This window comes from Crocuta crocuta, unplaced genomic scaffold (assembly GCF_008692635.1).
Source record: "Crocuta crocuta isolate KB4526 unplaced genomic scaffold, BGI_CrCroc_1.0 scaffold149, whole genome shotgun sequence".
Lineage (NCBI taxonomy): Eukaryota > Metazoa > Chordata > Mammalia > Carnivora > Hyaenidae > Crocuta > Crocuta crocuta.
Window position 1 is genome coordinate 2,716,999 of NW_027551561.1, and position 25,998 is coordinate 2,742,996.

Below are 25,998 nucleotides of genomic sequence, written 5' to 3' on the forward strand. Positions count from 1 at the left end.
CCTCCAAAACCCTCCCCTACCCGGAGGTCTCCCTTAGCCCGGGCCCACTCAGCACCGCCCTGATCGCCTGTTTCGGGACGCAGACCAGGAAGGCCGAGGACAGGCAGTCGAGACACCCACCTAGGTCCATGGCGGCGACGCGAGCGGCCCTGAGGCCGCCCCTCTCCCGCGAGGCCGCGAGTGCAGCGCAGGCGCCACGGCACAATGGGCAGTTCCGGAGGGCGGGACAATGGGCCGCGCGCCCCAGCCCCCGCCCACAATCTCAGCCCCGGCTCCGCGCGGTCGGTCGCAGGCCTCCCGCCGCTCCACGCGCACGCGCGGTACTCACCAACAGGTCCGCGGCGCCCTGGCAGCCCGGCCCACATGGNAGTACTCGCACTTCGTTTCCGCCGAGTGTGCCCCGCCCCGCCCCCAAACGTCCGCCACGTCACTGGCCCTTGGGCTCTATGTACAGCCTTCTTTGGCGGCGCCGCTCAGCAGCGCGTGTGCCCCGCCCCTTCACAGCCCAGCCTTCTGAGTCCCAGGGGCTCCTACCCACTAGTTCCATCCCGGGGTCGGCTTTCGCTCCCATCCAGTAACCCCCAGGAATACCCACACTGAACGCCCTCCCCCGGCTGCCCAGTAACCAGCACAGGTGTGCCACTCTGAGAGGCGTTCCCCCCTCCAGGGGGTCTGCGGGTNGAAATGCTACTGGTTGCCCTCCCCAGAAAATGCACTTTGCCAGCCAGAGCAATGGTGGGGGAGATCCCATCCAATGGGCCTCAGTTTGCAATGTGTACTTTAGAAAAACACATTTGACTTCTGAGAAGACACACACGTGGATATCCTACGTGCTGAAACATTACCCGGGCTCCTTTGCTCCCTTTCACTCTTAGGAGACCTAATCACTAGCCTCCAGTGTTTCTAACTCTCCATCCTCCATCCTTCAGTGCCAATTATCACCTAGAAAAGACACAGCGGCCCGGCCTCCGTTCTCCCAATGTCCCAAGTGGAATTTGAGATGGCCTGTGCTGCTATCAAGCAGTTGAAGGGACCTGTGAGTGATAAGGAGAAACTGCTGGTGTACAGCTTCTACAAGCAGGCCACCCAGGGCGACTGCAACATCCCTGTCCCACCTGCCACAGATGTGAAAGCCAAGGCCAAGTGGGAGGCATGGAATGACAACAAAGGGATGTCCAAGATTGATGCCATGAGGATCTATGTTGCCAAAGTGGAAGAACTGAAGAAAAAGGATACTGGTTAAGGAGGGCAGAGTGTCAAACAGAATGAAGTAGCAAGGCTCCTCGGATAGGGAAAAGGGCTTCTTAAAAGTCTGATGGCTGAAATGTCATGACGCCGTAACAGCTGTAGCCAAGAGACCTCAATAAATCACTTAAACTGCACGAGAGTGACTGCTGTTTGCAGAAAGCTGATTACACTCAGAGTGACTGGGAGAGTCCTGGGGAGGTGTCCAAAGTATATAAAAACCAGCTCTCCACTAGGATAAGTTCCATCAAAACTGGCTTTGTGTAGGATTCGGAGAGCACCCAGCCTTCTATTCCCAGAGTATATGTAGATATTTGGCAGGAGTAGTGGGGTTGGGGGAAGAATCATGCTATGAAAATTGCCCAAGATTTGAGGTTAGTCAATAAGACCATTCTCCAGAGGCTCGGCCTCTCAGGAGAAAGGAGAAGGAAGGAGGCTGAGGCCCCTATCTCTTCAGGGGAGATTCATTGTTAACCCAACACTACTGGGGGGAAAGGGTCTTTGCCTTCGAAAAAGCTGAAGTCAAGTCCTACTACCCAAAGCCCCACTGAACATAGACCTGATGAAGTTAATACTTTGAGGGGAGTCAAACTTTTAGCGAAGTAACTGATGCATGACAACACAGCAGATGCGAGACACTGGAGCAGATGGTTTCAAAATCCCAGCGTCTGAATGCAACCAAAATTTCCTTGGGGTTAGTCTGCAGTTAACCCTGGTTTCTGCTTCGGGATGTCTGTAGGACAAGATATGTACACGTAAATGAGTTTGTTTAGTTATTTGCTTGTTTATTTTTGAGAGAAAGTGCGTGTAAGCATGAGCGGGGGAGGGGCAAAGGGAGGGAGACAGAGGATCCCAAGCGGGCTCTGGGCTGACAGCCCGGTGGGGGGCTCAAACTCAAGAACCGGGAGATCATGACCTGAGCCGAAATTGGACACTCAACTGACTGAGCTGCCCAGGCGCCCCCGACTTTGTTTTAGAAGGACCACCCAACCCGTGCCCCATGCAAGTGTTGATGATCGCGGCGACATTGATGCACAAAAAGTGTACAGGGATAGGGAGTGCTAAATGGTATCACATTTCAGAGAAAAAGCTCTGCTGTGGCATGGAACTTCCCAAAACTTTTCCTCAAAAATTATTTCACAGGCCAGGGCATCAGGTCAGCTCCAGTTCATGAAGGACCCTCAAACAATAGAAGCAACGAGTCTACGGCCATACCACCCTGAACGTGCCCGATCTCGTCTGATCTCGGAAGCTAAGCAGGGTCGGGCCTGGTTAGTACTTGGATGGGAAACAATAGAAGCAACGATCATAAAAACATCAGAGGACAAAGGGAACCGAATCTCACCAGACAGTTTCAGGATCTTCTGTTCACGTATGTGCAGTAAGTTGCTGTAGACTAAGTAGACATATTACTTGAGGAGAGAGTGTCCCCAGAACACCAGTGGTGTCTGTGACTAAAGAACTATTGTAACTATAAACTGAGCAAGAGCCACGCTGTACAATGGAGTTGTACCATCCTCTCTTCTTTGGAGGATATTATAAGCACATTTTGATGCATTTCGGACCCTGATTCACATTAAATGTGAATTACTAGTAAAAATAATAGTGGAAGGGCACCTGGGTGGCTCAGTCAGCCATTCAACGTTGGCTCAGGTCATGATCTCAGGGCTCGTGGGTTCAAGTACTGCATCAGGTTCTGTGCTGACAGCTCAGAGCCTGGAGCCTGCTTTGGATTCTGTGTCTCCCTCTCTGCTCTTTCCTAACTCACTCTTTCTCTCTCTCTCTAAAAAATAAATATTATCTCAGTGAACATTAAAACAAATTTTATTTAAAAAAAATTTTTTTTATGTTTTATTTATTTCTGAGAGAGAGAGACAGCATGAGCAGGGGAGGGTCAGAGAGAGAGGAAGATAGAGTCCGAAACAGGCTTCAGGCTCTGCGCCAGCTGTCAGCACAGAGCCCGACGCAGGGCTCGAACCCATGAACCGTGAGATCATGACCTGAGCCGAAGTCGGATGCTCAACCGACTGAGCCACCAGGCACCCCAAAACAAATTTTAAACTTAATATGACAGAAGTCCACAATCCCTCAAGGCCAAGAAAACAAAATGACTGCTCTGAAAACACAACCGTGAAGAAGTTCAAGAACTTTCCAACTTCATCTGTTTTAAAACACCAGCTTGGGCAAAACCATCTTTCTTTTTTTTTTTTAAGAAAAAAATTTTTTAAAGTTTCATTTATTTTGAGAGAGAGAGCACAAGCAGAGGAGGGGCAGAGAGAGAGGGAGAGAGAATCCCAAGCAGACTCTGCACTGCCACTGCAGAGCCAGACATGAGGTTCAAACAAATGAACCGTGAGATCATGACCTGAGCCAAAACCAACAGTCGGACACTCAACCGACTGAGCCACCCAGGTGCCCCCAGAGCCATCTTTCTTATAACTTTGTTTTCTCATGGAGCATACCATCATCAGAAGCGGGAAAGTGATCCTACCTGGGGTTTAAAATCACTAGCTACACCGGGCAGAGGTAAAACTTATGGATTCCTTGATAAAAGGCCAAAGTTGTACACTAAATGGTTTTACAATGAACGCAGTAGTAAAGACTTCGGCGAAAGAAAAATGACTGGCAGTGAGATAAAAGGGGCTTATATTGTAAAGTCAAAATGTCCCAGGTAGATAAACAGCATTAACTTCTCTCATGCATAGTGGTAATTTAAGAGAGGAAAAATTCTGGTATGTTAAAATTGAATAAAATTGAAGTAGATAAAAAAGAAATCTAGTATGTGTTTAGTCATTCAGTTCTTACATAAATCCATTTATTTTACTATGACAAACTCAGAAGGCCTATGTCGGTAGCCTGATACACTGGGAAAAGCATAGTTTTTTGGTACAGTAACAGTATTACCAGAGATAGACATCAAGAATTACTAAGCTAACCAGAAATCTGAGAATGAACAAATCTTAGTCTAAAGAGACACAGAGTAGTCTGGTTATTCAAAATCTACACAGTAATCTCCCCATGTACATGAAATAGGTGAACCAACTGTCTAGGGAAGGAACATCTATAACCTGGTTTGCTTTGAAACCCTTGATTGGTTCCCTCAGACGGGGAATTTAAGTTGAATGAAAAATGCCGTGGAGAGGGAAAAGCGCTGCTTTCTGTCAGTGAAGGTAAGCCCACCCTGTAAGAAGATGACCTGAAACCCTGAAATCTGCCAGCCAGGAAGAATAACTGAGGGAATTTCATATATATTATTCTGGAACTGGTGACCTCTGAGTCAGTCCTTTTCAATCTCCTCAGTGTCTTCCCTATAATTAGAACCTGGCCACAACTATTTTAAATAATGAGTCTTACAGTCTGGTGTAAAAACTTGATTTCAGGAGTATAGTTCCAAAACCCATTTAATAATAAATATGGCCAGTAAAATTCCGTTTCCAATGATTAGAATTTATTTGTTCTGTAGAACCAAATAGAAAACCATAAGAAAGTGTTAAAAAAAATTTTTTTCAGGCTGAAGAAATGATCGAATCCATATTTCAGAAATTAAAATTCTCGTGAGGATTTAAGAAAATTATATAAAGAAAGTGGACTAAAGCCAGGCATGTAGCAGCACAACACATGAGATTCTTCCATCTGTTTTCTCTGGATATTCAAAATTTTAAAGCAAGGAATGTGTGGGCGGTAATCAAATCTGTTGATTCAATGAACCAAATGTCTTTAAAAGGTTTCACTGTCAAGGCCTGCCAGGGGAGGGCGTTAGAAGAGCATGTAATCATGGGGCTGGAAGTATTCCTGCCATAAGCTTATCAAAAATTCCCTCCATTTCCAACCAAAGGTGATGGCCCACATAGCTGCCCAGGCTGAAAAATAATTACCGATCTACTAGAGCTCCAGGTAGAATGTGCCATTCCAATGCCAGTGCAGCTTACAGCACGAGTTCTCCTCTAATGGGACTGATTACAGTAAGATTTTATTTCTGCAATATATCTTGGGGGCTTTCAAAGATTAGAACACACAGATCTTTACCACTCTAGCCTCCTTGCCTGTAGGGGAAACAACCAAGTCGTGAGAGCATTTATCAGGCACGGACACACCAGGCCTCGCAGGTGCTGGACAGGAATCACAAATGCCCGTTCCACAGATGTTTTCTGTTAACCGGAAGCCTTTGGTTTATTTTGCTTAGCAAACCATTCCTCACTTTTATCTGCCGCCATTGCCTATAGAAAGAGAATTTGAACATATGGTTAAGTCTATAAAACAAAACATACAGTCCACTTTGTACCTCTCACTGCACTGCCCACAGTCATGAACAATTAAGACACAATGTGTTTGTTCGGTATAGAGTATTATGTTTCATTTCACCGGATGCTGATGAGTATCGAGCAACAGAGTCTCACGTGGCAGAGTCAAGGGTGAACCGTGCAGCGGGGGAGCGTGGCTGGCCAGCCGACTCATCAGAGAGCAAGGAGCAAGCACACTAGGCTGCAGGGTCCTTGGAAGAACAGAAGGGGCTGTCACTCTTCGCATCTGGGTAGGTTCTCAAGAATCTGTTAGTGCTAATGAGACTCGGTGTTATGAGACCCGATATGAAAAGCAATTTTCATGTTTTAGCTATTAAGCCTGGAATGGTTTGCTTTTACTATGCCTCCTCCAATACCATTCCACTGATGTTGATACTGTTTGGTTAATTTGGAGCCTCTTAATTAAAAAGAAAGCCTTGTGAATATATTTTGGTGCCACTAGAGTGTTTTTATCTTACTATTCCACGAGGTTGAGACCATGGAGAAGGGCTTACAGAGTGATCTACACTTAGAACCTAAGTCTGTTAAAACTTCCTGTCCAGTGGTGCGTGGGTGGCTCAGTCTGTTAAGTGTCCAACTTCAGCTCAGGTCATGATCTCACAGTTCATGAGGTTTGAGCCCCGCGTCGGGCTCTGTGCTGACAGCTCAGAGCCTGGAGCCTGCTTCAGATTCTGTGTCTCCCTCTCTGTCTCCTCGTCCCCTGCTTGCTGTGTCTCTCAAAAACTAAAAAAATTAAAAAGAAAAAACACAAAAAACCCTTCCTGTAATACAAACATGCATATGCTAAATGGGTGTTTGGTAAGCATACACATTAATTTATCCAGTCAAAATCAAGTATAGAAATACCTTTAAAAATGCTAGTTTTCATTCTGAGCTAGGTATGATGTTGGGTTCAGGTGTGGTGGCAGAGACCTGGTCTGAGGCTTTGAGGAGCACACAGAATAGCGGAGGACTCAGATGGAGACAACTCTTTTGCATGAGGGCGCACGCATGGGTGTCTCCTAGGGTATTTGCTATGACAGAAGCACGAACAAGGTGCTAGGAGACCAAAAGAAAACAACTAAGTGTTTGGAAAAATGGTATAAAAAGACTCGTCCACCTCAGCAGGAAGTGCAGAGATGGTGTCCGCCACTGAAAATGAAGAAACAGAAGTACGCAAATTTTTTTAGAAACCTCAAAGGTGAAAGTGGCTGTCCTGGGCAGTGGGACTCCGAGATGGGACAAGACACGGTCGCACTGACTTGGAGGGTATCTTAGTGCTGCGACTTTCTTGATGAACACAGAAAGGTTTTTGAAACTCAAGATGTGCAAAATAAGAGAAAACTGACAAAGATGCAACGTTTCTGTCTCGTCAGAGACATAATAAATGGGGGAAACGACAAACTCTGGTGTGGAGAATCCAAGACAGCCTGTGGGTTCTGAGGGAGGAGTTGAAGAAGGAAGGAAAGAAACCTTCGGGAGGAGGCCAGAAGACACATCTCAGGGAATATGCACCGCTCCTCGGCCTGGGGTGGGAGGGAGGGGGCAGCACAGAAGACCGGAGAGCAGGGAAGAGTAGGGAAGGGCCGACAGCTTCCGCGCGCTGTCAAAGACTTTGGAATGTCACCTGGAGACAACAGGAGCCATGAGAAGACTAAACAGTTTTTGAAATTACTGGATCTACGCGGTAGAAAGCTGGTGCTGGCAGCAGGGATGGCTGGAAGGTGAGAGGCGGCTTCTGCACTATTACAGGTGAGAATGAGGGCCCTTTGCAAAGGGAAGTGGATAAACAGGAGGTTTCAGAGTGGAACCACACCTCTTGGTGACTAAATAGCTAACGAAGTTAGGGGTAAGGAGAAACAATGTTCAAAAATTGCTTTTTAAGTCGAGAACTATTCTAAGATAAAAAGCCTCTTAAACGCTGAAGTAAAAGCAGTTCCACTGCTAGGTATTTACCCAAGAGAAATGAAACACGTCTATAAGATTTATACCAGGNAGAGAAAGGGAGATACAGAATCCAAAGCAGGCTCCAAGGGCTGAGTGGTCGGCACGGAGCCTGATATGGGGCTCCAACTCACAACCCTGAGATCAAGAGTTGCATGCTCTTCCAACTGAGCCAGCCAGGTGCCCCTAAATTGTTCTACTTTTTGAAATGCCCACGGTTTATTTGGGTGAAGAAGTTTCATTGGCTGTTAACACTAGTCTGGACAGAGATAGCACGAAACATAAAAAAAAGTTGATAAACTGGACTTCAAATTTTTCTGCTCTTCCCCGCTTATAGCAATGGACAGATCCATCCTTGACACAGAAAATCAACAAGGAAACAATGGCTTTGAATGACACACTGGACCGGGTGGACTTAACAAATACATTCAGAACATTTCGTCCTAAAGCAGCAAAATACACACTCTTCTCGAATGCACGTGGAACGTCCTCCAGAATAGCCTGCATGCTGGGACACAAATCAGCCCTCAACAAGTACAAAAATATCAAGATCATACCCTGCATATTTTCAGACCACAACACTATGAAACTTGAAATCAACCACAAGAAAAAAATGTGGAAATACAACAAATACTTGACGACTAAAATTTTTTTTGTTCTTATAAGACTGTGTTAAAATAAATCGGCAAGCCATAGACTGGGAATAGTTCTTGCATTGGTAGATATTTAACAAATGACTCGCTTCCAAAACTCCAACCAATCAATGAGATTTTTTTAAAACATGGATTTGAGCAAGCCTTGAAAAATAAGCAAAAATTCAAATGGCAGAAGGGCCATTCCAAGAGAATAGAATCATGTGAGCAGACACACAGTGTGCAAATACACTCCTAGTTAGAGATTATGAATAGACTAAATAGCTAAAATGTAAAAGAGATCAGAGGTGTGTCTTCTTGCCATGAAACTCGGTGGATCATATACATTGTTCTATATTGATATAGTGCAATTACATTAAAGCTAATTAAAAAATACATAGGGAGGGCTCCTGGGTGGCTCAGTTGGTTGAGCATCCAACTCTTGATTTTTGGCTCAGGTCATGTGATCCCAGGGTTGTGGGATGGAGGCCCTCATCAGAACGATCAGGGAAATTGTAACAAAAACTGGATTTTACGTGACATGAAGGATATACCATTGATTTGTGTGTGTGTGTGTGTGTGTGTGTAATATCAATATGGTATATAAGAAAATTCCTTGATTTTTACTTCTTTTAAATTATCTTAAAATGTTTAAAATACTTAAGTATTTAGGGTTGAAATAATACAGCACCTAAGATTTGCCTTACAATTCNCTGTCATGAAACTCAGTGGATCATATACATTGTTCTGTATTGATATAGTGCAATTACATTAAAGCTAATTAAAAAATACATAGGGAGGGCTCCTGGGTGGCTCAGTTGGTTGAGCATCCAACTCTTGATTTTTGGCTCAGGTCATGTGATCCCAGGGTTGTGGGATGGAGGCCCTCATCAGAACGATCAGGGAAATTGTAACAAAAACTGGATTTTACGTGACATGAAGGATATACCATTGATTTGTGTGTGTGTGTGTGTGTGTGTGTAATATCAATATGGTATATAAGAAAATTCCTTGATTTTTACTTCTTTTAAATTATCTTAAAATGTTTAAAATACTTAAGTATTTAGGGTTGAAATAATACAGCACCTAAGATTTGCCTTACAATTCCCCAGGACACGCTCGCGCGCGCGCGCACACACACACACACACACACACAAGTGGGGTGGGAAGGAATGATGAATGATATGGCAGAGTTGACTGGTGACAATCACATAGGGGTCTGCTGTACTCTCCTGTGTGTTTTTGGAATTTTTAGTCATCAAGTAATAAAAATAAAATCTACTAAGGAAAGAAATGGATAAAAGACTTGAACATATGATTCACAAAGGAAGGTATGCAAACAGCCAATAAGCATCTGCAAAGATGTGCAACCTCAACAGTCAGCAGGGAAGTGGAAATCCCAGCACGCTGAGAAACCACCTTACAAGCTCTAGGAGAGCTAACACAAAACCTCGAAAAGCACCAATGCTGACAAGGATGTGGAAAAGCCAGAACTCGCAGAAACACACACAGCTGGTAGGAGTGTAGAGTGGCTCAATCGCTTTAGACAACTATTTGGCAGTTTCTTATAAAGTAAAAACAATTCCACTCTTAGGTATTTATCCAAGAAAAACGATTCACGTCTATAAGATTCACACAAGAGTGCTCACAGCAGGGGCGCCTGGATGGCTCAGCTGGTTGAGTGTCTGGCTCTTGATTTCAGGTCAAGATTTCATGGCTTGTGGGACTGAGCCCTGCGGTGGGCTCCGTGCTAAGGTCATGGAGCCTACTTGGGATTCTCTCCCCCTCTCTCTGCCCCTCCCCTACTCTCACTCTCTGTCTCTCTCAAAATAAAGAAACTTAAAAAAAAATGTTCATAGTAGTCTTATAAATAGATAAAAAACTGGAAACAACTCAAATATCCACCACCGGAAGAATGGATAAGCAAATCATTATGTTCATAAAATTGAATACCATTCAACAATTAAAAAAAGAACAGGAGTACCTGGGTGGCTCAATCACGTAAGCGTCCAACTTTGGCTCAGGTCATGATCTCATCAGTTTGAGTTTGAGCCCCGAATAGGGCTGCTTTGGATTCTGTCTTTCTGTCTCTCTCTCTCTCTCTCTCTCTCTCTGTCTCTCTCTCTCTCCTCCTCCTCCCTGCTCATGTTCNCTCTGATATATACAGTTACATGGAGGAATCTCAAAAATGTTATGTTGGGTGACAGAAGCCAGGCACAAAAGAGTATCTACTGAATGATTCCATTTATATGAAGTCTAAGGACAAACAAAAATAACGTGACAGAAGTCAGTACAGTAGTTGGCTCTAGGAGGCGGGGGTGGGAACCAGCTGGAAATGGGCATGAGAGGACTTTCTATAAGGATGAAAATGCTCTATATTTTAAGTAGCAGTTGAATGAGAATATTTAGCTGTCAAAACTTATTATCAAATTGAACATGACATTTCTGTTCATTTAAATTCTATATAGGAGCACCTGGGTAGCTCAGATTCTTTCTCTCTTCCTCTGCCCCTCTCTCCTGCTCAAGCTCTCTCTCTTAAAAAAAAGAAAAAATCCATGTATATTTTACCTCAGTAACAACAACAAAAAATACTTGTTTGTATTGGGAGCCGTTCTGAGCCCACTAGCCGAGAAAACTCCTGGTGAGGTTAAAGCAAGTTTGCACGGTCTCCTGCCAATCAGATGATGACCAATATCCACCCCCACTCAATTATTTCTGCTTGAGCACTGACCCCTAGGGTACNACTAGAAATCAGAAGTCAGAGAATGGGGGCACCTGGGTGGCTTAGTCTGTTAAGCATCCACTCCTGGTTTCAGCTCAGGTCATGGGTTCAGCCCCATAGTGAGCTCTGCGCTGACTGTGCGGGGCCTGCTTGGGACTCTCTCTATCCTCTCTCTGTCCCTCCCTTGCTCTGTCTCTCAAAATAAATAAAAGTAGAAAAAGGGGTCAGAGAATGGATGACAGTTACAGCTCAGCGCAGAGGTAACCGGAGTGCCCAGAGAAGAGGAAGAATGGCACATGAGAATAAAAGACAGCAACGTGGGAGCCCACACAAGTCGTTTTGGAACGAGACAGAAAGCCGTGCCTGTGTCTGAGAAGCTGTCAGATATGAAGGTGGCGAGATCTGTAAGACCAAAGCAGAAGAGAGCTCAGAAGAGGACAAAGTTGGTCAGTGACATGAAAAAAGCAAGAAGGAAAAGAGTCTAACAAACGTGCTCCCTGAGAGGCTGCCTGACATTCTATTTTCCTTCATGACAAAATGTATAAATCGTACATTTTCTGTTTCTTGCTTTCGTTGACATTAATTGAGTGTCTGTTATTATGTCAGCAGTTTGTCACCTTCTATAAACCACATGACAATCCGGAGGTAGCTGATCTGATTTTCTCAAAATTTTAGGTAAGAAAACTGAAGTCTAAGTGTGCGTGGCTGGCTCAGCTGGTAAAGCATGCAACTCTTGACCTTGGGGTTGTGGGTTCGGGCCCCACACTGGACTCAGAGATTTCTTAAAAGGAAACAACACTGAAGTTCAGAGAACTTAAGTGAATCACCTCAGGTCAGTCACACAGATAGTAAGTGACAGAACCAGGACAGATTGATTCGTTCCTTTAATCATCAACAGAGCACTTGCAGAGTTCCTATCCCACAGCAGCTGCATGAGGGGCTGACGAACAATTGCTTTGGATGCTGCTGGAAGGCTGAGTTTGAGGAAGGTAGGAAGGTAGTTGTGGGACCTGGCAAGACGGAGGTCATGGGTGACACCAACACTGGCGTTTCACAGAGTCACAGTAGCCAGTATATGACAGACTGAAGTGTGAATGTGGTAAGAAGTAGAAACGGCGTGGGGGCAGATTTTTTAAAAGAAATATGGAGAAGGGGAATGGAGGTAAAAGATTTTTAAAAGATGGGAGACTCGAAAGCTCGTTTGTGTGCGGAGGAGAACCATTCACTGGAAAGGACAGGGGTGGCGCTGTAGGTCGCAGATGAGGGGACCAAAAGAGCTAAGGGAGTGAGGGGTGCACGGGGTGTCTCCCTCACCGCGCAGGGTCACGGTGCGTGCAGCAGAGCAGCCTGAGCACGTGGCAAGGGACCGATGCCGCACTGGGCCAAGAGTCCTAAGTTGGGGGGGAAGGGCGCCTAGCTGGCCCAGCTGGTGAAGCATGCGACTCCTGATCTTGGGGCAGTGGGTTTAAGCCCCACATTGGGTGTAGATCACTTAAAAAAAAGTTTGGGGGTGCCTGGCTGGCTCAATCAGTAGAGCATGAGACTCTTGATTTCAGGGATGTGGGCTTGAGCCCCACGCTTGGTGTAGTGATTACTTAAAAATAAAATCTTACAACAAGAGTCCTACGGGTGGCAATGAAAACACATATTCCTGGCTCAAAAGTCACCCCGACAGAAAAAGGACACAGCGTGGAGCCTGTTGCTTCCCCTGTCCCCTCAATACCATCCCCAGTGGGCCTATGGGGATATAAAGTCAGAAGTGAGACTCACATCATCCAACAACTTGCTTCCTTCTGGATCCATCTCAGAAAGTTCTCGAAATGCTTCATCCCCCACAAAGCAAATTTCATGTCCATCCTACCCCAATAAAGAGAAAAGAAATTTGGTGGAAAGACACCTCGCAGAAACCCCTGGTGCAGCCCATCCCCTCCGTGAATAATACTTACAGGGTCAGCCAGAATGACCACTTGCACTGTTGCTTTTCCTGGGGTATCCAGACTCACCAGGGGAGTCAGGATCTTCTGGTTCTCCCTTTTCATTAAGTCTTCTAAGTCTGGTAACTTGAGGAAGACAAAGAGGCACAGTGAGCGAGGGATCACGTACCACTCTCACGCCGTGGTCCTAAGCCACCCTGCAGGAGAATCAGATCCACCAGAGAGAACTCAGGCACCATGTGTTTCATTCTGTTATCTCAGCCGCTCTTGAGACAACTGTTGAACTCGATACCAAAGCACAATCAGAATAAACCTGACGTTCTTAGCGGGTTCAACTAGCTAGTCACAGAGCTTAAACCAAAGATCTAGGACCAAACATTACCTCTTTTTGGGGGCAAGAAAAGGCAATTCTTCCAAAAGCTGCCGCATGATCAACAGGACCCTTGATACCCTGTAGTTCCAGCTTACACTGAAAAGAAATGAGAGAGGTCTATTTTTCGGAACAAGTTATATGGCTAAAAAAAGAAAAGAAAAGAAAAAATTTAAACAGCACTAAAGGAATAAAGTAAAAATGAATGCTCCCTTCAACTTTCCCCAAATGCAACTAGTCAATAGTTTCCTGGAAGACATATGGCATAAACAGATCTTTTTTTTTTTTTTTTAACACAAATGGAAACATAATTTACACATTATTCTGTCCCTTGTTTTTATCCAATGTTACTATGTCAGCACATAAGGATTCACCCCATTCTTTCTGACAGCTGCACAGTAATCCACTCTATGGGTGACCTATAAGTTTCTGAACTATTCCTCTACTGCACAGGACACTGAGGTTATTTCTTATCTCCTGCTGCTAAAAACAGTGCTGTGACAGATAACCTTGTACACATGTCTTTGTGCACATGTATGGTGAGCACGTCTGTAAAATAAATTCTTGGGAGTGGACTTGCTGGGTCAGAGTGCAAGGACTAAATCATGTTCAAATGCTAGGTTATCAAAAAAAAAAAAAAAGATGAAATTCAACAATGACTTCTGACTCCGCAATTCCACTTCTGAAAGGCTATATCCCCCAAAATAAACAAAGGTAATATTTGGATGATGAGGTTAGCAGCAATTTTTATTTGCTTCTTTCTGCTGACCTGTGTAAATATTGAGTCACTGTGAAAAAACTCTGACAATAACCTTCATGATATCCTCATTTATAAGCCAAATACAAGGTAACAGATTACTTCTCTCCAAGATCACTCACCTGGTTATCAGCATAGCCCAGCAATGCCCTTTGCTTCTCTTCATCTTTTTCATAAATTTTCATTCCCAATAGATTAGACCAGTAGTTCAAGGATTTCTGAAGATCAGACACTGCTAGAGTGACTTTTAATACAGGGTCTGGAGAGTAATAGAACAGTAGGAATGGACAGGTAAGTGCAATAGACTAGAACAGAAAGACTAAATCAGGCTTGTGTATATATAAGAATTTAGCTTATGATAAGAATGGGGTTTTATGTCAGTATGAAAGGGCACATTATTCAATAAATGGCATGAAGAAAACTGGCTTGTCATTTGGTGGGAAAAAATGTACACCTTTTTTTTTTTTAAATGTTTTATTTATTTCTGAGAGAGAGAGACAACATGAGCAGGAGAGGGTCAGAGAGAGAGGGAGATACAGAATCTGAAACAGGCTCCAGGCTCTGAGCTGTCAGCACAGAGCCCAACACAGGTCTGGAACCCACGAACTGTGAGATCATGACCTGAGCCGAAGTCGAACACTTAACCTACTGCGCCACCCAGGTGCCCCAAAAGATTTTTTTAAAACCTGACACCAAAGGTAGAAAAACCAGGAAAGAAAAAATTAGGTTAATTACATGAAATGTAACAACCTAGACAATAACCACCTCCCCGCAAAAAGAAAAAAAATTATAATCAAAGAGTAAATGACAAAGTAGGAAACATTTTTGCAACATACATGACAAAAAGTCCTTAATATTTTTTTCTCTTTGTTTAGTTTATTAATTTTTGAGAGAGAGAGAGAAAGAACAAGCAAACAAGCAGTGCAGGGGCAGATAGAGAGGAAGAGAGAATCCCAAGCAGGTTTGGCACTGTCAGCACAGAGCCCTACGCAGGGCCCAAATCCATGAACTGTGAGATCATGACCTGAGCTGAAGTCAAGACTCAGACACTCAAATGACTGAGCCACCCAGGTGCCCCAGTCCTTAATATTTAAATCACCTCTAACAGAATGTACCTAAAGCCTAAAAAAAATGTAAACTGCTTTTGAAAGAGCAATCCTATATTCATCAAATGAAGAAGTAATTGTAGATGTATGGAGGGCTTTTGACACAAAGACATTCTTTACAGTGTTGCTTGTAACAATGAAACACTAAGGAGGGAAACATCCTACAACAGACAACTGTTTAATTCCCAGATGTAATAAACACAATGGCATCACTACAATGAAGTCTAAGATACACACATATATACATTTATATACACGTTTCTTTTGATCACTAATTGGAAAGGTGCACTCTAAAATGTTAACAGTGATTATCTCTGGCTATGTGGGTACTGTTTTCTTTCTTCTTTGTTTATTTGTCTAGGAAGACAATCTATTTTTTTTCAAAAAGAACAAAAGTTTTATTAAAATATTTAACATTATTTGAAAAAAAATTTTTTTTTAGTGTTTTATTTATTTCTAGGAGAGAGAGAGAGACAGCGTGAACAGGGGAGGGTCAGAGAGAGAGGGAGTCACAGACTGAAACAGGTTCCAGGCTCTGAGCTGGCAGTCAGCACAGAGCCTGACGCGGGGCTCGAACCCACGAACCGCGAGATCATGACCTAAGCGAAAGTCAGACACTTAACCGACTAAGCCACCCAGGCGCCCCTGGAAATTTTTATATTGTAAAGTGATCCCTGAGGAGCTGTTCTGACTATGAGAAATTCAGGACATTTTTCTTCAGTTTTCACTGCCTCAGCCCCATTTGCTAAAACAGCAGCAGCAGCAGAGGTGAAGTGTTTCTCACAGGGGCCTCCGCCTGGCGGCTGTTTGTTTTCTCTACTCACTGAGAAATAAACACATTCCAGACAACAGGGCCCCCGAGGGACACAGAATAGGAATGGTAACAGTACTGAGATGACCCAGTGACTCAAAGGAGGGCTGGACACCAGCTAGACTGACAGAGGTGACTCTATTGCCAATCAGAAATTAATGTCCCAAAGTATGATCATTCCAAAGGACGAAAACATCTCAGAACGGAGGGGCTCTCCGTTATTTTATTTATTGAAAATCAATGGGGCGCCTGGGTGGCTCAGTCACTTAAGCGTCCGACCCTTGATTTAGGCTCAGGTCACGATCTCACAGTTGTGAGACTGAGCTCTGGTTTGGGCTCCACACTGAGCGTCATGGAGCCTGCTTAATTAAGATTCACTATCTCTCCCTCTGCCCCTTGAACCTTCACTTGCTCTCTAAAAAGACAAAGCTAATAATAAAATAAAGGAAATACTATTAAAATTAGGGGAAAAACACCACAGGGGAATTAACAGTAGGAGTTAAGCTTTAAAGTTAGTACATAGGGCCACCTGGGTAGGTCAGTCAGTTGAGTGTCCAACTCTTGGTTTCGGCTCAGGCCATGATCTCGTGGGTCGTGAGATCGAGCCCTGGGTCGCGCTATGTGCTGTCAATACAGATTCTGCTTGGGATTCTCTCTCTCCCCTCTCTCTGCTCCTCACCCCTGCTCACATGCATGGTCTTTCTCTCAGAATAAGATTTTTAAAAAGTATATAAAGCAACAATCACCTATCAAAAATAATCATAAAAATCCCAGTAGTATACAGAAACTCCATCTGGCACGGAGTGCTATGGTGCTGGTCTAACCTCCCACCCTGGAACAGATCATTCTCTCCTTCGCTCAGCTCCAGAGGAAAAGCAAGTAGCATGACACACAGCACCAGACTCCGTATGGGGGCGCCTGGGCACTGAGGCGGACTAGTGAACGGAAGGGCCTGCATCCCCCATCTCAGGTCCGCTTAGAGGAGTGTGTTCACGGACCGAAGGGACAGGCAGGACCGCCTTTGCTGTTCACCAGGTTTTTAAATTTTTTTTTCTGCCATTGTTTCTTTCAGCAGAGCAGACAGCAGAATTTGTAGGAATCACATATATGACGAACACGCTTTTAGTAAATGAAACAGCCGTGCAATGTATCTCCCCTCAAGGCAGTCACCATGGTGGGCTCCTCACTCCCATTCCACCCTCACTCCCTCAGTACCAGCTCGACAGTTTGGGAAACTGACCTCAGCTGGAGACCAACTCGTCTAAGGTTGATCTTATTTCCCTTAGCAGTGGCTCATTCAGGAGCAGGGCTGTGAATAAATCTGACCAGCAACTTTTCAGGAAGACTCTAGGAGAGTTTTGCTCTGCTTTTATTATGTTTTCTTCTTTTTATTTTTTTATTTATTTCTGAGAGAGAGAGAGAGGCAGTGCGAGCAGGGGAGGGTCAGAGAGAGAGGGAGACACAGAATCTGAAGCAGGTTCCTGGCTCTGAGCTAGCTGTCAGCACAGAGCTCGATGCAGGGCTGGAACCCATGAACGGACGCTTAACCGAGAGCCACCTAGGCACCCGGCTCTGCTTTTAACAAAAAGCAACAGGTTGAGTTGCCTGAGTGGCTCAGTCCGTTAAGCATGTGACTTCGGCTCAGGTCATGATCTCACGGTTTGTGAGGTGAAGCCCCACATCGGGCTTGCTGCTGTTAGCACAGAATCAGCCTCAGATCCTCTCTACCCCTCTCTCTGCCTCTTCCCTGCTTGCACGTGTGCACTCTCGCATTCTCTCTCAAAAATAAACATTAGGGGTGCCTGGGTGGCTCAGCCGGTTGAGGGTCTGACTTTGGCTCAGGTCATGATCTCACAGTTCGGGAGTTTGAGCCCCTACCTCTGCCAGCAGAGAGCCCACTTCGGATCCCCGTCTCCTTCTCTCTCTGCCTCTCTCTTGTGCGCATGTGCACTCTCTCTCTCTCTCTCTCAAAAATAAACATTAAAAAAAATTTTTTTAAACAAAAAGGAACAGGAAGTCAGTTTCTCCCTCCCCTGCTAGATGAGAATGTGGGACCACATAGCCACCCAGCAACCACGAGGGAACCGGCTCTAGGAGATGTGGACCCCCGCCCCGTGAGCTAGAACATTTTCTTCATGTTCCGGCTTGTTTGAGATCGATTTTGTTACTCTCAGCTGAAAGTGTCCTAACTGGATACATTCCCTGTAGAACAGAACCAAAACCGGTTTAGATCTCCTGGGATTATGTACTGACATTCTAATATGAAACCATGATTTCTGAAAAAACAGACAATGCTGGCTCGGGAAAGACATGTCATGCCAACAGAGACTTCACAGGAGAGAGAAATCTGCCTCCTCTCTCCTTTCATCAAGGATGCCGTCGGACAGAGGGCTTTTACAAGCCTGGTATAATTACCTGCCTGAGGCGGACTTCGGTTCTGCAAAAAGAACTTATATCCTCCGGGGGCTTCAGTTTCAAAAACACCTTCTGTAACTTCGCTGAGTGGCCACCCCAGCCTCCGGGCGCTGCTGACGGCCTGGCTAGAGGCGAGTGTGATGCCCTGTGACAAATACCAGTATCATCAAGTGTGTAACCACAGGTCTTTTCCAGAACGAGGTAATGAGGCAAAACCCCACTGCTTTCACAGCGTGCCACCGATGATTTAACAGGCATTCAAATGTTTCGTCTAGTGACGTTAAAGTAGGTTTTGGACGTATTTCTCCTACAAAGATTCCAAATATTGTGAATTGTAGGACAGAAATTCAAAGGCTAGAGAGGTTTGATCGACTTAATACCAAAGATGGTCTCTTTCATTTTTGTTTTTTGTTTAAGATTTTTATTTAACGAAGATAATCTCTTCTAATTTTAAAGATCTAGTCAGAGAAATCTTTTTTGTTTTTATTATTTTTGAGAGGGAGAGAGAGAGAGAGAGAAAGCATGTGAGTGGGGAAGAGGCAGAGAGGGTAGGGGAGATCTGAAGCGGACTCTGAGCTGACAGCACAGAGCCAATGCAGGGCTCGAACCCACAAACCGTGAGATCATGACCTGGGCCGAAGCTGGACGTTTAATCGACTGAGCCACCCAGGCGCCTCTAGTCAGAGAAATCTTGATCTTACCTTAGTTTGCTAGCTACCTATTTAAGATGTTTTGTTTTTATTTTTGCTTTCTAAACAAAAAAGTTTAAACCAACTATCAAGGTATCATTTAAATTTAATCAAAATACCTAAAAATGTACACTATGTCTTCTGATAAGACCAGCTGCACTTCTAACGTGGATTATCAATAACAGCCTCTCTTGGGGCGCCCGGGTGCCTCAGTCAGTTAAGTGTCTGGTTCTTGATTTCGGCTCAAATCACGGGGTCTCGCAGCGTAAAACTGAGCCCTGCGTTAGGCTCTGTGGTGATAGTGTGGAGTCGGCTTGGGATTCTCACTCTTTCCTCTCTCTCTCTCTTTGTCCCGCTCTCTCTCAAACAAACATTTAAAAAAAAAAAAAAAAAGCAAAAAAACACCCAGCCTCGCTTTCCGTGAGTCTCGTCAATCCAACATCCACTCGGCAGCGGGAGTAAATTTCCTGAAACACACCCTACTCTCAGACAGCAACCAGATGTTGTTTCTCCCCTGCTCCCCTGCTTGCAACCCCCGAGAGCTCATCATTTCACTAGGGATGGCTTCTAGTGGCCTGAAAGGCCCCACACAATCTGAGCCCAAGTCACTTCTGACCCAGCTCCTCCCACTTTCCCCTTGCTCTGTCTCTTCCGGCCTCACCAGCCTCCGTGCATTTTCTCGAACATGCCGGCTGCCCTCTGAGGGCTTCCGCACAGGCTGTTCTCTACCTGGATTGCTCTTCCCCACGATACCCGTGCAACTCTCTTCTCTCCTACGAGACTTTCCTCTCATGTCACCTCCTCGCTAATCCCTACCCTGGACACCTTCCTTAAAACTAAAACCGGTCATGTGTCCCATAGTCCTCCCCCTCCCTTACTCTGCTCTATTCTTTTCCAATAACAACGATCACCTTTAAAACAACATATTATGTGACTTANCCGTGCATTTTCTCGAACATGCCGGCTGCCCTCTGAGGGCTTCCGCACAGGCTGTTCTCTACCTGGATTGCTCTTCCCCACGATACCCGTGCAACTCTCTTCTCTCCTGCGAGACTTTCCTCTCATGTCACCTCCTCGCTGATCCCTACCCTGGACACCTTCCTTAAAACTAAAACCAGTCATGTGTCCCATAGTCCTCCCCCTCCCTTACTCTGCTCTATTCTTTTCCAATAACAACGATCACCTTTAAAACAACATATTATGTGACTTATTTCTTTACTCCCCTGCCAGGCATAGGTTTTTGTCTGTTTAGCTCCCCAGTTATCCGTAGTTCCTAGAACCGTGCCTGGGACACAGCAGGCACTCGGCACATATCTGTGGCAGGAATAAATACCACAATAACTTAATACATAGTTCATGTCACATATTTATTAACACACATGTAAACTAAGTTCCTAGGTGTGAGACCGCAAGGTCAGAGGATAAAGCATTAGTCATTTCGACGCTGCGGAAGCGAGGGTGCGGCGATGTCACACGCCCTCATCAGTGCTGTGAGAGAGTGGCGCTCTCCTAACACCCTGTCTGACCCGGTGTGCTGTCACACTGTTTGATTTTTGCCAAGCTCTGGCAGCTTGGCAGTTGAACTTTTTTTTTTTTTTCAACGTTTAAGAGACATTTCTAATTTATTTTCTGTGGCCGTCTCTTCATAGCTTTTGCCCTTTTTTTAAAAAACCACGTTGTCGATCCTTTTCTGTTTCGCCTATAGCAGATCTTTACAGAAATGGGGGTTCCGTGTAACCTGTCTTTCTGCTCCACGAACTGAGGCGCACAGAAGGGCCCTGTCATCAGGGAACCCTGTCTGCCAGAGGGTCTCCGGGAGGCCCAGGCCCGGCCCCGCTGCTCTCCCCCACCCTCACCATCTCCGGCCCCTGCCGCTCCATCAATCAACATCTGAGTGGAGCCAGGGCCACGTTCGCGGTGCCAAAGTAGTCTTGCTCTTTCTTCCCTCCCGGATTTAAATTTGGCGAGTAGAGACAAGGAGAAACAAACATGAAGAAATGTTCATACACACTCAATCACCAAATCCTCCGAACTCTACCTCCCAATCGGCTCTCAAGCCCACCCACTTCTCTCCATCCGCTGCAACTACCGCGTTAACGAATGGGCGGCCCGTCGCTTCCCGTCCCACCCCGGCGCCGTGTCCTCACAACCCCCATGCCTCTGCCAGGTGGCCTCTTGTACACGGTGTCACCCCCCCTCCCCCCGCGGCTTCAGACGGCTCCAGTCTATTTTTAGAATGAAGTCTAAACACCCACCTGGGACGCGGTCCCAGCTTACTTCTCCAGCCTCACATCTGCCCCCTTGGTGTCCACGCACCTCACTCCGGCCAGACGTGCTACTCACAGGTGCCCGTGCTACTCACGGGTCCCTCGCTCCGGCCAGATGTGCTACTCACGGGTCCCTCGCTCCGGCCAGACTCACAGGTCCCTGACTGCCGCGCTCCGCCCCCCCTGCAGGCCTCTCCTCCCACTGTCCCGCCTGATGCCACTCAGCAGGGCAGCTCGGGTGTCACTTCCGGAGAGACTTCCCTGCACTCTCACCAATCTGGGAATAAGTTGGGAATTCTTCCCGGGTGTTCCCACATCCACCTGTTCTCATGCCAATCCTGGCACTTATCACACTGTGTTCTTCTGTCTCTTAACTTGCCTCCCCGCCAGGCAGGAATCTCCTCGGGCCGGTACACGTGCTTCATTCTACTGCACCCCCGGGACCTAACAAGGTACACGGCGTACAGCAAGTGGCAAAAAGTATCTATTAAATGAACAAATTAGTGAGAGACATGCAGAGCGAGAAAAACAAAAACGAAGATACTAATTATGTTAAATCTGAACAGTCCTTTTCATTTACAAACCACTTTTATAGATAATTTGATCCTTGTAAAAATTCCACCTTGATATCATTATTATTTTAACAGGCGTTAACCAACCATTTGATCAAATGACCAAAATAAACACCTTGTATGAGATAGGTGTGCTTAGTAGAGAGTAAAACTAGTGCCTGCTATCTGGTTATGTATTTGGGCTCAGAGACATTATCTCTAGCATGTAGTAACTGCTCAATAAGAGGAAGATACTATAACTATTAGAAGCACAGTAACCTGAATTCTTGCATGAAAGAATGAATGTAGTGCGTGCAATGCCTTCTTCTCTTTCTCCTTAAACCTTCTCATGTTTTCCTCTCACTAGCACTGGCTGTAATAGCGCATCCCAATCCTAACAGTTCACTAGAGAGAGAGTTCTCTGGTTGGTGATCAGGACTGACCAGACCAATGACTCTGGCCCTTCTGCCTCTCAAGGTTCAATCATTCCCCCAGAGGAGTCTTGTCTCTGTCAAAGCTGTCTCTAAGTCTTAATTTTGTTTTGTTTTGTTTTTAATGTTTATTTATGTTTTTTTATGTATTTCTGAGAGAGACAGAGAGAGAAAGTGTGAGCAGGGGAGGGTCAGAGAGAGAGGGAGATACAATATCTGGAGCAGGCTCCAGCTCTGAGCTAGCTGTCAGCACAGAGCCCGACGTGGGGCTCGAACCCACGAACCGCAAGATTATGACCTGAGCTGAAGTCGGATGCTTAACCGACTGGGCCACCCAGGCACCCCTGTTTATTTATTTTTTTTGAAAGAGAGACAGATCATAAGCAGGGGAGGGGCAGAGAGAGAGGGAGACACAGAATCTGAAGCAGGCTCCAGGCTAGGAGCTGTCAGCACAAAGCCCGACACAGGGCTTAAACCCATGATCCCAGGATCATGACCTGAGCTGAAATCAAAAGCTGGATGCTCAACCGACTCTTGATTTTGTCTGGCTCAGGTCACAGTCTCACCTCTTGTGGAATCAAGCCCTGCAGCAGGCTCTGCATTGTTAAGGATTCTTGGAATTCTTTCTCCCCATTCTCTGTCCCTCCCCTGTTTGCATGCTCACCTTCTCAAAAATATAAACTAAACCCTCCCCAAAAAAAACAAAACAAAACAAAAACCCCATAAAAGTAATCACTGACCTGCACCCAAAGGCAATCAATTTCAGCAGTCATCATACCTAAAGTTGTATCAGGGATCTCAATAAAAGGCACTGCAAAATATGTGCTAGAATGAAATGACATTTACCATGAAGTCGTTGCCAAGCTTGTAGTGTCCGATGCCATAATTGTAAGTCAGTTCTGCGACAAAATGATCATCCTCAGGTCCAAATCCCACCATTGTTTTACTCCATTTCCCATCATAGGGCCTAGAGAAATGAAAGTGAACCCAGTGACCACAGACAAAATCTGCCTCAGGCCCCTCCAAAGGACCTCGTGGGACAGAGCAGAGGGCAGTCACCTCTGGTCCTCTCGGTCCCCGTAAGGGTGAGACGACCTCTCAGCTGGTGCTAAACTGGTTATGGACAGCTCCAAAGACCACCTGTCTGGCACTTATTTGAGGGAAAGATTCATTTACTTCTCTTTAAAGTAGGGGACAGGCTCCTGTAAAGAGGCTTTACTGACCTTTATTTTTTTACATATCCACCAACAAACATGTGATTCTCATTAGGCTTGGAATTTTCCAGCTTGCTATGGCTACGAAGCTCCAGAGACCCTTGATAAAACTTCGCTTCCTTTAGAACATACACTTATTTGTGTTCTTGAAGCTGCCACACTAATTTATTATCTCCTGAATTTATTCCCCTGCCTTATATTCACTTTGAGAAACTTCTCCAGGAGTACTTAGAGACTAAATGAGATTTTAAGAAACAAGGTATCAGGGCACCTGGGTGGCTCAGTCAGTTAAGTGTCCGACTTCAGCTCAGGTCATGATCTCATGGTTTGAGCCCCACGTCGTGCTCTGTGCTGACAGCTCAGAGCCTGGAGCCTGTTTCGGATTCTGTGTCTCCCTCTCTCTCTGTCCCTCCCCCACTAGTACTCAGTCTCTCTCAAAAATAAATAAAAAAACATTAGAAACAAGGTGTCATACCCATTACAGGCAGCTTTACAGCCCTCTTCAAATTCCTCATGCCGCAGAATCTAGTAAGGAAAGAGAATAAATTGTCCAGTGTTACCAGTACTATACACAGCATACGTAGCACAGGCTAAAATGTTAAACACAGACATTTACAACTTATATATAATAATATATAAGCTTTATTGGTAAGACAAAGATAATGAGCTTTATCTTTTGCCCAGACTCGAAGCAGTAGATGTAAGGAAGAGCAGTCTGACACCAAGGGTCACACAACCAAAGCTGTGAAATCTACTTACACTGGGAAGCAGTGCTGTCAGTTAAAATAACAACACCCCTCTCCCCCCAAACCAAAATATGGCCTTCGGCATTAGAGAATTCTGATTTGGAATCCTGGCTGTCACTCAATAGTCATGTAACTCTAAGCATGTTGCTGAGGGTCCGAGTCTCCCAATGCATTGTGGAAATAGATAACTTACTAGACTATTTGACACAGAACCCCACACAGAGCAGGCTCTCAATGTCTTGGCTTCTACTTTCCTTTTTGGTTCCCACTGCTACGCTCCAGTACAAGTTCCCATCAGTTTTCTCCTAGACTATTAAAATTCACCCTCACTGATCTTTTTCCTTAATACCGTCATAAAAGTATGTGCCTAATGCACAGCTCTGATCACATCCTTACCCTCTTCTAAAATGTAAGACAACCCCTTACTTACTGTCCATAAAATTCCAAACCCTTAGTATTCAAGACAATCAGAAGTAGTCCCAGCCTATGTGCCCTGATATTCCATCTGAACTCTATCTAAGTAATCTAAGCTAAAGGCCCAGAAAACTAGTGGTGTTTCCCAAACATACCTTATGTCTGCATTGGCTCTTTTCCTAGTATGGTATATACTTTATATAGTACAGCATATACTAGTATTTTCTAGTATACTTCTCCTCTAATCTTGGTTTGTAGAAATCCTGGCTATCTTTAGAGATCACCTCAAATACCAGGTCTGCATGAATTATTTCCTGATGACCCAGCCCCAGATTAAATCTTCCCTGTTGTATTTCTGTAATAACAGTAGCAGCAAACACTTACCTAGCACATATGATGTATCCAATACTACACACGTAACAGTATTAATTTTCACAACAACCCTTTAGTGGAAGAGACATGTTAAGGGAGAGTTTTGTGGTTTTCCATCATTTATCAAGTTTTGACTTCCATTAATGTACTATGTACAATATACCATGTACAAATCCAACTCTCACCTCCACCCTCATTCTAGGCCAGGAGCTTTAGCTGAAGACAGATACTAGGGTCATTTTCATTTTTGTCACCAAAGCTCAACACCGGACCATGAAACACGGAGGATGTATTTTAAATGAATTCAGGTAACTCCTTTGCACTCCACGACTTCTGCACCGTCTCTGCATTAAACTGCACTCATGCACCTTTAAATCCCTTGCTCAAACTCCCCAATAGCTTCCACCAGCATCTGCCACCTGATCCCTGTAGATCGCAGCTGCTCAGGGCTGGAGGCCGCTTCCGGGTGTTGGAAATAACTGGTCCTGACTTAGGGCCGGAGCTTTTGAATATACAAAAGGGACCATTTAAAGCAGCCCTACAGAAGCAAAGCTCTAGGCTGACTCTCTAAACCAAAAGGCTCCAAACCGGAAGAGACTCAGTTGCTGTTTACTGGAAGAGTATTATATCACTTTTTGTTTACGGTCTTTCCCCCACCAGGGCTGGAAGCGCCACAAGGGCCGAGGCTCAGTATCTGTAAATGAACTTCTATGAAAGAAAGGTGTGTGGGCACACAGTCGGCGACTAATAAAGGCCCCTTCCAAAGGTCGTCTAACCCAACCAGTGACATGCAACTCTTCTCGAAAACACAAGGCTGAAAGGAGTCCAGGGCTAAGGTCGGACACCCGGGCCCTGGCTGAGATTCACGACACACCCATCTGTCCCCACCATGGCGCGCCAGTCCCTCCGGGCCCCGTCTGCACCTTCATCCCCAGGACATCGCGAAAGAAATGCGTGGTCTGGAAGCGGTTTCCCACTTTGAACACGAAGTGCAAAGCTCGGCGAGTAGCCATACCCACAGCTTCCACTCCCGTCCCGCGTACAGTGCAGCCCGCCAGCAGCTGCGCAACTGCGCACGGGTCGGTGACGTCACTGGTC

At 45.4% G+C, this 25,998-nt stretch overlaps 3 protein-coding genes across 3 annotated transcripts in view; 1 reads left to right on the forward strand and 2 right to left on the reverse strand.

The window, feature by feature from the left end:
• GEMIN4 (gem nuclear organelle associated protein 4) overlaps positions 1–359 on the reverse strand; it is a 6,539-nt gene extending 6,180 nt beyond the window's left edge. Inside the window, exon 1 of the mRNA XM_077749925.1 lies at positions 121–359. Within this exon, the coding sequence (XP_077606051.1) occupies positions 121–130 (10 nt within the window). The 5' untranslated portion in view covers positions 131–359. The remainder of the gene's footprint in view (positions 1–120) is intronic.
• A 524-nt stretch (positions 360–883) lies between these two features.
• Positions 884–1,382, forward strand: LOC144219680 (diazepam-binding inhibitor-like 5). The gene has a single exon (XM_077749752.1). It carries the CDS (start codon positions 980–982, stop codon positions 1,241–1,243), a length of 264 nt encoding a protein of 87 aa, XP_077605878.1. The 5' UTR covers positions 884–979; the 3' UTR covers positions 1,244–1,382.
• A 2,656-nt stretch (positions 1,383–4,038) lies between these two features.
• Positions 4,039–25,973, reverse strand: GLOD4 (glyoxalase domain containing 4). The gene is made up of 9 exons (XM_077749700.1): positions 25,824–25,973; positions 23,844–23,893; positions 23,001–23,121; positions 18,217–18,361; positions 14,007–14,143; positions 13,140–13,226; positions 12,770–12,883; positions 12,594–12,680; positions 4,039–5,462 (listed from the first exon to the last, which is right to left on the reverse strand). The coding sequence occupies exons 1-9, from the start codon at positions 25,911–25,913 to the stop codon at positions 5,397–5,399; spliced, it is 897 nt and encodes a 298-aa protein (XP_077605826.1). The 5' UTR covers positions 25,914–25,973; the 3' UTR covers positions 4,039–5,396.
• Positions 25,974–25,998: the final 25 nt, after the last annotated feature.